Source organism: Sinocyclocheilus grahami, unplaced genomic scaffold (genome assembly GCF_001515645.1).
Source record: "Sinocyclocheilus grahami isolate Dianchi unplaced genomic scaffold, SAMN03320097.WGS_v1.1 scaffold139.1, whole genome shotgun sequence".
NCBI lineage: Eukaryota > Metazoa > Chordata > Actinopteri > Cypriniformes > Cyprinidae > Sinocyclocheilus > Sinocyclocheilus grahami.
In genome coordinates this window covers 602770-615383 of record NW_015505318.1, presented here as the reverse complement: position 1 = coordinate 615383, position 12614 = coordinate 602770, and the positions used below count along the sequence as shown (strand labels likewise).

The 12614-nt window shown below is 35.9% G+C and overlaps 1 protein-coding gene across 1 annotated transcript in view; it reads right to left on the bottom strand.

Annotated features, from left to right (window-relative positions):
- Positions 1-12614, bottom strand: part of LOC107591227 (phospholipid-transporting ATPase IB-like) — a 59693-nt gene that overhangs the window by 14202 nt on the left and 32877 nt on the right. Inside the window, exons 25-27 of the mRNA XM_016280323.1 lie at positions 5161-5333; positions 3123-3306; positions 2796-2906 (exon numbers count right to left, since the gene is read on the bottom strand). Of these exons, the coding sequence (XP_016135809.1) occupies positions 2796-2906; positions 3123-3306; positions 5161-5333 (468 nt within the window). The remainder of the gene's footprint in view (positions 1-2795; positions 2907-3122; positions 3307-5160; positions 5334-12614) is intronic.

The following is a 12614-nucleotide window of genomic DNA, read 5'->3' as shown; positions in this document are numbered from 1 at the left end:
CCCTATGTGGAAATATTTGCATAATGCCGCCCAAATGTTCACGCAAAGAAAGAAGGTGTGGTTTCAGTAACCGCAGTTAGTGTTGAAGCAGCATGTCAGGGAGACGCTGTGTGTTTCAGTGTGAGAGCAAAAGCACTTTATTTGGCCTTCCGAAAGTAGATGCATTTAGGAATCTTTAAGATTACTTACAACAGAACAGCAATGCATTTTATGGACGACCGTTTCGTGAACCTAGGAGAGGAGGTAATTCTGACTTTGCTATGACAATCTGGCGCTTCTGAATCAGAGTATGTTTTCTTAATAGTTTAAGTATTTGCTATTGACTATTCAAATGTGGAGTTTTGCGCCGTATAGTGTGTGTGTGTGCACACGTGAGAGAGAGAGACAGGGTCACATCACAGTGGAGTCAGCTTTCTTAATCGCGGCTTGTGTACTGCAAATACATACGAGCATCATCACTGTGTCTGTCACGCGACTCTGTTCCCCTTTCGGGCTTGAACTGATGGTAAAACTAAGGACTGTCTTTACATTTATGTTCAAAGCTGAAGCTCGCGATTATGGAAAGGGGCGTTACATTTCCGACGCGTGCTTGTGGTGTTCGGCCAATCACAATGCACTGGGTCAGCTGGCCAGTCAGAGCAGACTGTGCTTGTCGGAAGGAGGGGCTTTGTAGAAAACGACGCGTTTGAGAGAGGCGGGGCATAGAGGACCTACAATAATGTACAGTATTTGAAAAATAATGTGTTTTTTGAACATTAAAGCATGTCAACATATTCTGTTACACCAAATACACAAAATAATGATCTTTAAAATAGCATCATATGACCCCTTTAAAGAAAAAGTTTGGCCAAAAATAAATGAAAAATATACTTGCCCTCACGTCATTCCAAAAATGAAATGTATCGTTTGTATTTATAACATTGTATTCTATAAAAAAAAAATAAAACACACACACACATATATATATATATATATATACAGTGGGTATGATTTTAGCAAATGGCTGCAATATAACAAAGAGTGAAAAATGTAAGGGGGTCTGAATACTTTCCGTACCCACTGTATATATATTTATATATATATATTAGTGCTGTCAATCGATAAAAAAAAAACAACGAATTAATCGCATATTTTTCTGAAATTAATCACGATTAATCCCACCTAACATTAAAGTTTTTAAATATACTTTTATATTGCAATAATTTCACATTCAATCTTCAAATTAATGTACAAACAACATAAAGACAGTATATTTTTTAATATTTGTTTAATTTAACCTAATTTTGTTTTTTTTATGACTGAAGGCTAGTATCAATGATACCAATAAAAAATGATAGCAATAAAAAAAATACTCTATAAAATTGCCCCCCCCCCCAATATTTAAGCATTGACTATAGCCATTCAACATTACAGTATAATTGAGAGCTATCAATTTTAACATTTATTAGACTTTAAAAAATAACTTCTAATTTAAGTGAACTTGAAACAATCTTCACATAAACCCATTATAATAAATGTCATATTTACCTGTGCCCTTCAGCAGAAATATAGAGATTGTTGAAGTTATCAAACACTAAATTCTGAATTAAATATAGATGAATCCTTAAAGCTATAAAAGTTCTTTCTTACTCTTTTTTTCATATAAAATATATTACATGCATTCACAGTTTTAAGGCAGCTTTCGTCTCCTTTTTGGTAACTTCATGACTTAACTGACCACGACATTGCATGCACGTAGTTTATTTCGTGCTTTGATATGAAAGGATACAGGTTACAGTGCACACCGGCGCCTTTGTGCGTGCAATTGAAGAGCACGCGCTGCGAGTACAGTACTGTTTCCGCACTCGCTTGACTCGCGCCTGGCGCTGAAGTGAAGTGGAGCGTGCGTCTGAAACATCTCCCATTCTCAGTCATTCTGCGACTGAATAAATGCACTTCTTGTCAAGAGAAAAAGTGACAGAAGCAGCAGTTGTGAGTGGGGTGGCCAACCCTAGCCCTGCCCCTGCGTTAATTGCGTAAAATATTTTTAACGTGTTAAACTGAAAAAAGTAATTGCTTGCGTTAACGTGCTAATTTTGACAACACTAATATATATAATATATATACATACACACACACACACACACACACACACACATACATTGTGTATTTATAACAATATTAGAAATGTAATATGCACTACCATTCAAAAGTTTTTTAACAGGAAGTTTTTTGTTTTTTAAAGAATTCTCTTCTGCTCACCAAGCCTGGATTTATTTGATTCAAAATTGTGAAATATTTTTACTATCTAAAATAACTGCTTTCTATTTGAATACATTTAAAATTTTAATTTATTCCTGTGATCAAAGCTACATTTTCAGCATATTCAGACTTGGTGAGCAGAAGAGAATATATATAATTTCTAAAATATATTTGAAAATAAATATTGGTAAAATACACTCAAAAATAAAAATAAAATAACATTTTAAAGCTTTGTGTGATAAATTTACATTTTCTGAAAATACTGCCATCCACTGTTGCTGTCAACTCTCACATCAAAACACATACCAGGGGATTTCTGAATCATTAATGTCAGACTTGGCACTATTTAGTCAGTTTGTTGCTATTCAAACATGAAACCCACTGTATGGAAATGGAAGCGTGAACTTTGTCTAACATCTCCTTTTGTGTTTTAAAGAAGAAAGAAAACCATACAGATTGGGAACATGAAGACAGATGATGACAGAATTGTCATTTTTATTTGATCTGCCCCTTTAAAAGTCTCACGACCACTTGATTGCGATGAACGTACACACCTCTATGATGTACAGAACCACATTCTTGTAGAAGCAGTACAGGATACATTTGGTGACCCGGTTGTAACTCCAAGCCCCGTGAACCAGTAACAGCTTCTCCAGGTATGAGAACTAAAGAGAGAGCGGTTGAGAGAAGAATTAAATTTGCCCGCAGGAACACATGTGAACCATTACTGCAGGAGCAGCTACCCAGATACAACAGCGCTGTGGGCAGAAGACTGCTTTGTGTTTTGTGTTGTGGTAGAGTAATTATGTTTTTAAAGATGAGATGTGTGTGTGTGACCGAGCCACAGAATAATGAATTACATGAGTGTGCTTGTGTCAGACCTGGGCTATAGAGTAGTCGGATGAGTTGGTGGCTTGCATGCCCTCGTTCCCGCTGATGCCCACTCCCACATGTGCCGTCTGTATCATGCCCACATCATTGGCTCCATCTCCGATAGCCAACGTGATGGCCTTCACATGCTTCTTCACCATATCCACGATCTCTGACTTCTGCAGTGGAGACACCCTGAAAGAAAAACATGACAAAAGTTACTTCTAAGTACTATACAACTTTACAGTTTTCTCAAATATGCTTTATAATGTGTCTATAACGACTGAATCTGTTCATTAACGTGACAACATCATCAGACAGCAACAGACAAGTGTGAAATGACCAAGAGGTTTGGTGTCATGAACCACAAAGTGATTCCATTGGCTGAAAGAACTTTTAATGGGTACTCTATACAGTGCCTGATTAGAAATGTTTCAAAAATGTTTTATAATGCATGTTGTCTGTTATTTTTTGGGGTTTACATGCACACACACACACAGCTGTTCAGTGCTAATGCCTGAATGAATACCCAAAATAAATTAAAACCCCAGAGAAGATCTCTTTAATATTTTAAATGATTCTCCCAGACAACAATGCAATTATATGATGAGCAAACTGAGACTTATGCTTATGAAGTTATTACTTTTTTTTAATCAATCTGAACTCAAATATTTCTATTTAAATTAGATTAATGTTATACCTCTACATTCACATTAACTATATTAACTTTTACCATAACTGCATTTTTCTTGTATGTAGCTAAAGATGTAGGGAAAAATGTATATCAAATAGAATGATAAAATACACAGTATGTTGTAAATATATAAAGAATATTTTTATATTACCAACTATTTAAAAAAAAAAAAAAAACAGTATGTCGTGTAATAATTATAAGAATAATTAATGTATAGATAGATATTTCTATCTACATACACAGCATAAAAAGTTGATATTTATTTATTTAAATATTTCTGTGTAAATAAATAAAAGTAAATTACGAAAGCCTGTTTCCACCACTAAATAAAAAATAAAAAAGGTAATTACGACCTTTTCTCTCACAATTCTGTCTTTTTTTCCTCAGAATTGTGAGATATAAACTCACAATTGCGAGTTATAAAGTAAGAATTGTGAGACAAACTCGCAATTCTAAGAAATAAACTCACAATTCTGAGAATAAACTTGCAATTATGAGAAATAAATTCAGAATTGCGAGATACAAACTCACAATTCTAAATTTTTTTTATTGCAATATCTTGCAATTCTGACTTTATAACATGCAATTGCGAGTTATAAAGTCAGAATTGCATAATATAAACACGCAATTGCGAGTTATAAAGTCAGATTTGCATAATATAAACACGCAATTGCGAGTTATAAAGTCAGAATTGCAAGATATAAACTCGCAATTCTGACTTTTTTTCTCAAAAAGAACATATCAGTCTTTTTTCCCCTTAGAATTGGACTTTATAACTCGCAATTGCGAGTTTACATTCCAGAATTATGAGGGAAAAAAAATTCAGAATTTCGAGTTTATCTCTCGCAATTCTGACTTCATAACTCGCAATTGATTGTGTGTATCACACAGTTCTGAGAAAAAAACTCAGAATTGTGCGATAAAAAGTCGCAATAACCTTTTTTTATTCAGTGGGGGAAATGGGCTTCCATACTAAAATAAATAAATATCAATAAAACAATATTATCAACTACTTTTATTCCATCAAAATTCAATGGAAATTCAGTAGATCAATAAGATAGATATAAATAAAACAATAATTAAATATAAAAAGTATATGTACACACACATCAAAAAATAAATAAATACATATATTTTATGTATACAAACTTCCACACACACACTCTATCATATTGTGAGTGAGATGCCGATATAAAATTGTACTGCCATGTCTCTGCTGATTGTATTTATATTTCTCCAAAAGAACTGACATAAATAACATTTTCCTCTGAGTTTATCATTAGTGTGTTTATAAATGCAATGATGTTAATACATTTGTGAGGATTTTTGTGTGCGTTTCGGTCTATATACAGTACCTGCAGCAGATTACGGCCTTGCAGGACAGCGCAAGGTCGAGGAAGGCCTGACGCACTTCAAAAGAGAGGGCGTATTTGAGCGTCTGTCCGTCTATGATGAGTGCTAACTCATTTTCCTTCCTCAGACTGTCACCCAGCGAGGAGCAATGAGCTGTAAGTGTGGCCCTGGTTGCCTGGGGGGCAAGAAAGGGAGAAAATTTATGACCACACACACTAAAAACTCATAAACACACACATAACAACACAAACACATTTGTCAGTTTTACAGTTTAATTTCTATTCCATGTCCATTGCTATATAAAACCACTTCAATCCTTTCCTGAGAAACATGCCAGCACACATTTATTTCCCTAACAGTACACTTCACACACTTCTCACGCACACACATGTATAACACACACATATCAGAGCAAGAGCGTAATGCCAAAGGAAGTTGTAGGGGATGTTTTAAGTGGTGTCATTGGGGCTGTTAGCGCCACAATCTCTCTCACACACACACACACACACACACACACACATACACCCACACACACCTGTTACACATCATCCTGTCACCCGAGACAATCTAAGCCCTTAAAGGACTCAAAAACATGAACTGTTGGCCAACAAGAACTTTATATGGGCAGAGAGAAAGAGAAATATGATAAAGTAGGAAGGAAAGGAAAGTTTGTGTCAAGAACTAAATGCCAGCTAGTTAGCATTTTATAAAAAAAACAACTATGTCCATATTAAGATAAGTAGTCAAAAGTGTGTGTGCATGAATGCATATATGAGACAAAAAGACATGGAGAGATAAAAAGAGAAGGTGAAATATGTGCGTGCGTGTTTATTGAATTGTGGTTGCAGGCGGTTTCTGATTGAGATCTTGATAATGGGACAGAGTCACTAATAGAGAAAACAAACATCCTTCAATCTGTAACAAGAACCATGTGGACAACGCAGCACGCAACGAGGCACGGCGTTGGCGGCCACACACGCATATACACACAAACATACATGAACGCAGCTGTTGAAGTACGACAACTACTGTGTTACACGACGCTACGACAGCCTTCGTGTAACACAGAGGATGAATTCACTCCATACTGCCGAGTCGACTCTAATCAATATCTTGCTGAAGCTATCGCTCTGCTCCAAAACTCAGCGAGCTGCCTATACAAGTAGTATTTTAGGGCATAATATGTGCACTTTATCCCAGAATGCACTGTGCTGTCCTAGTAAATGGTGCTTAATTGTACCGAATGTACACTTGCAGTGCATTTCAAATCTTAAAAAGTATGTTTTTGAAAGGGATAGTTCACCTTCAGTTACTGGTCCCCATTGACTTCCATGCATGAGAAAAAAAAACACTATGCAAGTCAGTGGGAACCAACTAAAAGTGAACTATCCCTTTAAGAACCACTTGCAGATAAAAAAAATATATACTGGAAATAAAACGCCACTTAAGTGTACTTTCATGACTTAATACACTTAAGAACACTTTTTAAAAATGTACTTTGTAATAATGCAAAATGTAAAGTTTTACTTTAAAATAAACTTTCAATTATTGTTTTAATAGTGTTTTATCGTGCTTTGAAGTACACTTAATTTGATTGTTAGTGTTGACTAACAAACTAAAGCACACACACACACACACACACACACACACATACACCCACACACACCTGTTACACATCATCCTGTCACCCGAGACAATCTAAGCCCTTAAAGGACTCAAAAACATGAACTGTTGGCCAACAAGAACTTTATATGGGCAGAGAGAAAGAGAAATATGATAAAGTAGGAAGGAAAGGAAAGTTTGTGTCAAGAACTAAATGCCAGCTAGTTAGCATTTTATAAAAAAAACAACTATGTCCATATTAAGATAAGTAGTCAAAAGTGTGTGTGCATGAATGCATATATGAGACAAAAAGACATGGAGAGATAAAAAGAGAAGGTGAAATATGTGCGTGCGTGTTTATTGAATTGTGGTTGCAGGCGGTTTCTGATTGAGATCTTGATAATGGGACAGAGTCACTAATAGAGAAAACAAACATCCTTCAATCTGTAACAAGAACCATGTGGACAACGCAGCACGCAACGAGGCACGGCGTTGGCGGCCACACACGCATATACACACAAACATACATGAACGCAGCTGTTGAAGTCTCTGTCAGCGCTACGACAGCCTTCGTGTAACACAGAGGATGAATTCACTCCATACTGCCGAGTCGACTCTAATCAATATCTTGCTGAAGCTATCGCTCTGCTCCAAAACTCAGCGAGCTGCCTATACAAGTAGTATTTTAGGGCATAATATGTGCACTTTATCCCAGAATGCACTGTGCTGTCCTAGTAAATGGTGCTTAATTGTACCGAATGTACACTTGCAGTGCATTTCAAATCTTAAAAAGTATGTTTTTGAAAGGGATAGTTCACCTTCAGTTACTGGTCCCCATTGACTTCCATGCATGAGAAAAAAAAACACTATGCAAGTCAGTGGGAACCAACTAAAAGTGAACTATCCCTTTAAGAACCACTTGCAGATAAAAAAAATATATACTGGAAATAAAACGCCACTTAAGTGTACTTTCATGACTTAATACACTTAAGAACACTTTTTAAAAATGTACTTTGTAATAATGCAAAATGTAAAGTTTTACTTTAAAATAAACTTTCAATTATTGTTTTAATAGTGTTTTATCGTGCTTTGAAGTACACTTAATTTGATTGTTAGTGTTGACTAACAAACTAAAGCATATGAAAAGCATTTGATTATAATTCAATAATCAATAATCAATCATTTAAAGTAAATATAGTTTAAATGTATTATTAATTTGTAATTACACATTAAATGTGTAATTACAAATATATTTAAATACATGACAGATAAGTTTCAATAGAATTACATTAAGGTTTATTTTAGTTTACCATAAATGCTTTCAAACAATAGATTTGACAATAGAAATTTTATATATAAATAAACAATAGAAACAGACATTTTAAATAAATTTTAACAATCATATATTTAATTTTATTTGTAAATAACATTCATTTCTCAAAACATTACATTCAGTTTGCACTTAAGTATATCATTTTAAAGTAAACTAAGTATATTAATAACCAAGTACTCCTTTTGAAAGTATGTACTTTTTCTTTCAACACTGAAAATTATTGCTAAAAATAGCCCATACAAATTGGTTATTTTATTTATTATCTGCCTGTATTTGTATGCTTATAATGATTATTGAATTGTTAGCTAAGGAACATGCTAATATCAGACTCTATTGAAACTAATCACAAGTTAAGACTCCTGTGTTTAGGTGTTCCAAGGTGGTTAGGATGTTCCCTCAGAAGGCAGCTGCCTATGTAGGCAGGGGAGAGAGGTTTTGGGAAACGGTTTATAGCAGAACTGAGATCAGCCATCAAGATTCCTGAGTAACTAGAGCTCATCTCCTCTCCTTAGCTCAACCCGAACATGTTTGGCCTGTTAATGTGTGTGTGTGTTTATCTTTTCATTCAGGAATTCCTGTTTGCTTTCACCTTTCCTGGGAAAACATGAGGGAAAGAAAAACAGAAACGTAATGGAAGAATTAAGACTGATTATGGATCAAGGGAGTGCTGAAAGTCAAAGCATTTGTGCGTATGTGTGTGTCTTAGTGTATAAACGGTGGCCTAAGAAAACTGCTACTGGTAATTCATTACCAACTAAATTTCCCAGTTTATTATTAAAGACAGCTCTTTCTTTTCCGCTCTCTCTCTCCATTAGACACTCACGGCTGGTTCGATTTAGTATTAACTGCTGAACTTCAGACAGGATGCGTCAATGTCTCTCTCCAGGGTGTGAGTTTATAAATCTTCATCTGGGACTAACAGGACTGTTTGCATATCTTATTTATTTAACAATTAAATGACCACATTAATAATCTCCGAAATGTTTGTGTATGTGTGCGTGTGAGCAATTAGCTTTGAGTTGCAGTAAACATCGTAATACTCCAACACAGAGGTGCTAATAAGCTGGAAGAACGTGCCAGTCAAACCTCTCGCTATCACGGCTGCCAGCCCCGTGTCCATGGGAACCGCTAACAGTCACCAAAACTTAATCCCATGACAAACAACACACTGAACACAGAATTAATCCTGCATTACTCAATACATACAGTTTCATACAGACTATAACCATGAAATTACTTAAGAAAAGCAAAAACAAACAAATAAATTCATAGAATTAGAAAATACTGTACTAGGAAAACTTACACTAACATTAAAACAGTAAACACCTAATACTGACATTGTAACTACATTATTCTGGAGGCAAAATGAATTGACAGTATTGGGGTATGTTTTTAATAAAATGGTAAAACTTAACTAAGTATTTATATATATTTTATATACATATACATATACAGGGCCTAAAACTAACATTTTGCCACACCTACCAATGGCCGGTGACATGATAAAATTTACAGGCCAAAAAGTTATTTTATCGGCCATGAAACTCTTTTTGCAAAAACAGGCTGTTATTACTACTACAATGTTTATGTAAACTACATATTTACAATGTTTTTAATTTGTCCTGCTGGTGCATTTCCCCCCAATTTTACCTATTAATTATAACCATTCAACATTACAGTATAATTGAAAGTCATTATTTTTAACATTTAATAGGCTCTGAAATATAACAACTTTTAATTTAAGTGATTTTAAAACAATCTTCACAAACTATATGCATAAACTATACATATTAATCTTTATTCAAGCTACAAAAGTTAATCAGCGCCTAGAACAGTCCAAGGATTTCTCTTTTTCTTTTGTTCTTTGATTTACATCAATGACAGACTTCAGCAGGTTCCACTTTAAAATCAGCGCTGTCGCTTTAAAACCTGATGCATATGACGCGGATCCGACACATATCCGATTTTCTCCCAACTCTTTACGGTCATTTAAGACTTTATAACTCATTTAAGACTACGTTTAGAAGGTAACTCGCCAAAACCACGCATTTTGACATAATTGTGTGTGTTTTCGTGCGTTGAAGTGCTACTGGTGAACTGTCTGAAGCGGCTCAGTGTATGCTTACAGCCTAACGCGCAGCCTTTCAAACTATACTTCACTGCACCGTTTCTGCGGCGTAACCCCAGGTATGTGTCGCCACATTATCTAGTTATGAAGAATAAAGAAGGAAAAAGTGAATCTTTCAAAATGAAGCAGCAAAATCTTCTCAGGTAAAAGTTTTCAGAACCGTGTCTAGGGACAAGCGAGCCATCACACTGCTCTGACCTTATCAGTCCGTTTGTATCCTATTATTTGATTCGCTTTTCCACAACATTCTAATTTATTGAGATGCACCTTGAGATGCACCTGTATGTATGTATATATATATATATATATATATTAGTGCTGGGCAATGAATGAAAATGGTTACATTTTTAAACAACGATTAAACGCATGATTGTCTGCGATTAATCGCGTTTAATCTCATTATGTACAAAATTCAATAATGAATTAAAAAATAGTGTATTGCTAACTTTTTTTCATTTAAAAGTACTGCAATATGAACAAGTGCAATAACATTTTGTTTGCAAACACTTTAAACAAATAAGGTATTTTTTACCGCAGTATTCCTTTTACATAGCCTAGTAGTAGTTAAAATTTATCTTGTAAATCTCAACTTAAACATTAATGTAATCAAATTAAACATAAAACCAAAGCTATTTGTCACTGCCAGGGCATTAACGTTTTTATAGAAAATATTTTATAGTTTGTTATAGAAAAACAAGTTATGCTCAGAGTCCAGAGCCTCGATCATAACATTATAACAGGCACCTTCCGAGTAGAAATCTGCACGATCGCGGGACCCAACGCAGCAGAGTGCGGTGCGGGACAACATTTGATGGGGGTGTGGGTGCGGGCGAGGTCAAGACTCGTGTGTGCGGGATGCGGGAGAATAAGGGTGTACTCAAACTAGGCAATCTTAACCGTGCCCGAGCGCATTTGACCCCCAAAGCCCGGTTCGTTTGACTAGTGTGATGGCTCCGTGCCGGTTCGTTTAGCCGGCCCTGGCTCTGTTGGAAGACATGGGCCAGTACGCGGTTCAGTTGGGCTCGGTGCTTTATGCATGTAGTACTGGAGTGCGGAACTTCTAATACGTGCAGCATGATTGCGTGAACATTTCTTAGCGGCAAAATTGATAGATCTGTGTGATAGATCTGTAAAGCAATATATTGTGAGAAGGCCGTGTGTTACAAATTAATTGCAAATATATAATTGCATTATAGATGTTTTATCAGTGGGTATTTTTTGATGCGTTTAAAGGTGTGAAATGGCAATCAAAAATGCTTCATTTTTTTAAATGTCTAAACTAAAATGAACAAAAGATTAACCCATTACTTAAAATATCTAGGGTATTAATTATAAATAATTAAATGTATAAAACAATCAAACAAACACTCCCAGGGGTTTAAAAGGCACAATATGTAAGATTTTTTTATTAAAATATCCAAAAACCACTAGAACAGTGTTATATATTTTGCTGACTTGTGTACTTACATTATCCCAAATGTTTCGAAGAATGTTTAAATCCAGAGAAAGCAATTTTAACTAGTGACACGGACCGTGTCCATAGTGTCATTGTGTCGCCTGCCAATGACGTCATAACCCCTCGATTTCCGGTTTTGTTTTGTAGAAAACATGGAAAGACCAAAGACGCTTTAATATGTTGTGCGTTTTAATAGACCGGTGATGACCGCACAGAGTAGCATTATAACAGAACTTTCAAATGTATCAAGTATGATAAAACAGCGCTGCATTTTCCCCACATACACACGACAGGAAGGAGCAGAAGCGGTCGACTGTGGCATAATAAAAGCTCCGCTGCTTTCGAGCCATGTGTCACACTCGTTCAGCAGCCTCGTTTCGCTTCGGACGGCTTTCAGCCTCACCCTGCTTCATTCTACTACGTTAATAAATCATTAACTCATCCATGAACATGATTTCTGCCCGAGTCCCGTCGGACTGCATCGGCTGTGGGGATGAAGACGACAACTCCCATGATTCCACACTCAGTCACGGCGTTATCAAACTACGCCTTTGTCCCTTTGTTTATTTTGAATACGCGCCCTCTAGCGGAGAAAATTACATATTGTGCCTTTAACTGACAAAAAAAAAAAGTTTGGGAACCCTTGATATATAGTATGCAAGACTAGTACTAGTGTCTCCCAAATGATGAGAGATGCGAGTGTGTTGGATGAGTTCAGGTGGTGATGAGTTCTAAAGAGATATTTGATTGACAGGATGGGATGACTGGACAGAGACTATTGGACAGCTGCTGGTGATGCACAGACGACGCCCCCATGTTTCACTGTCACTCTGTAATTTCTACTGAGACCTCTTGCTTGGAAATCCTGATGAGGCACTCTAGAGAAAACAAGTGTTTTACCCATTAAGGACTCATTTCGACTCCAGACTTCCCCTAT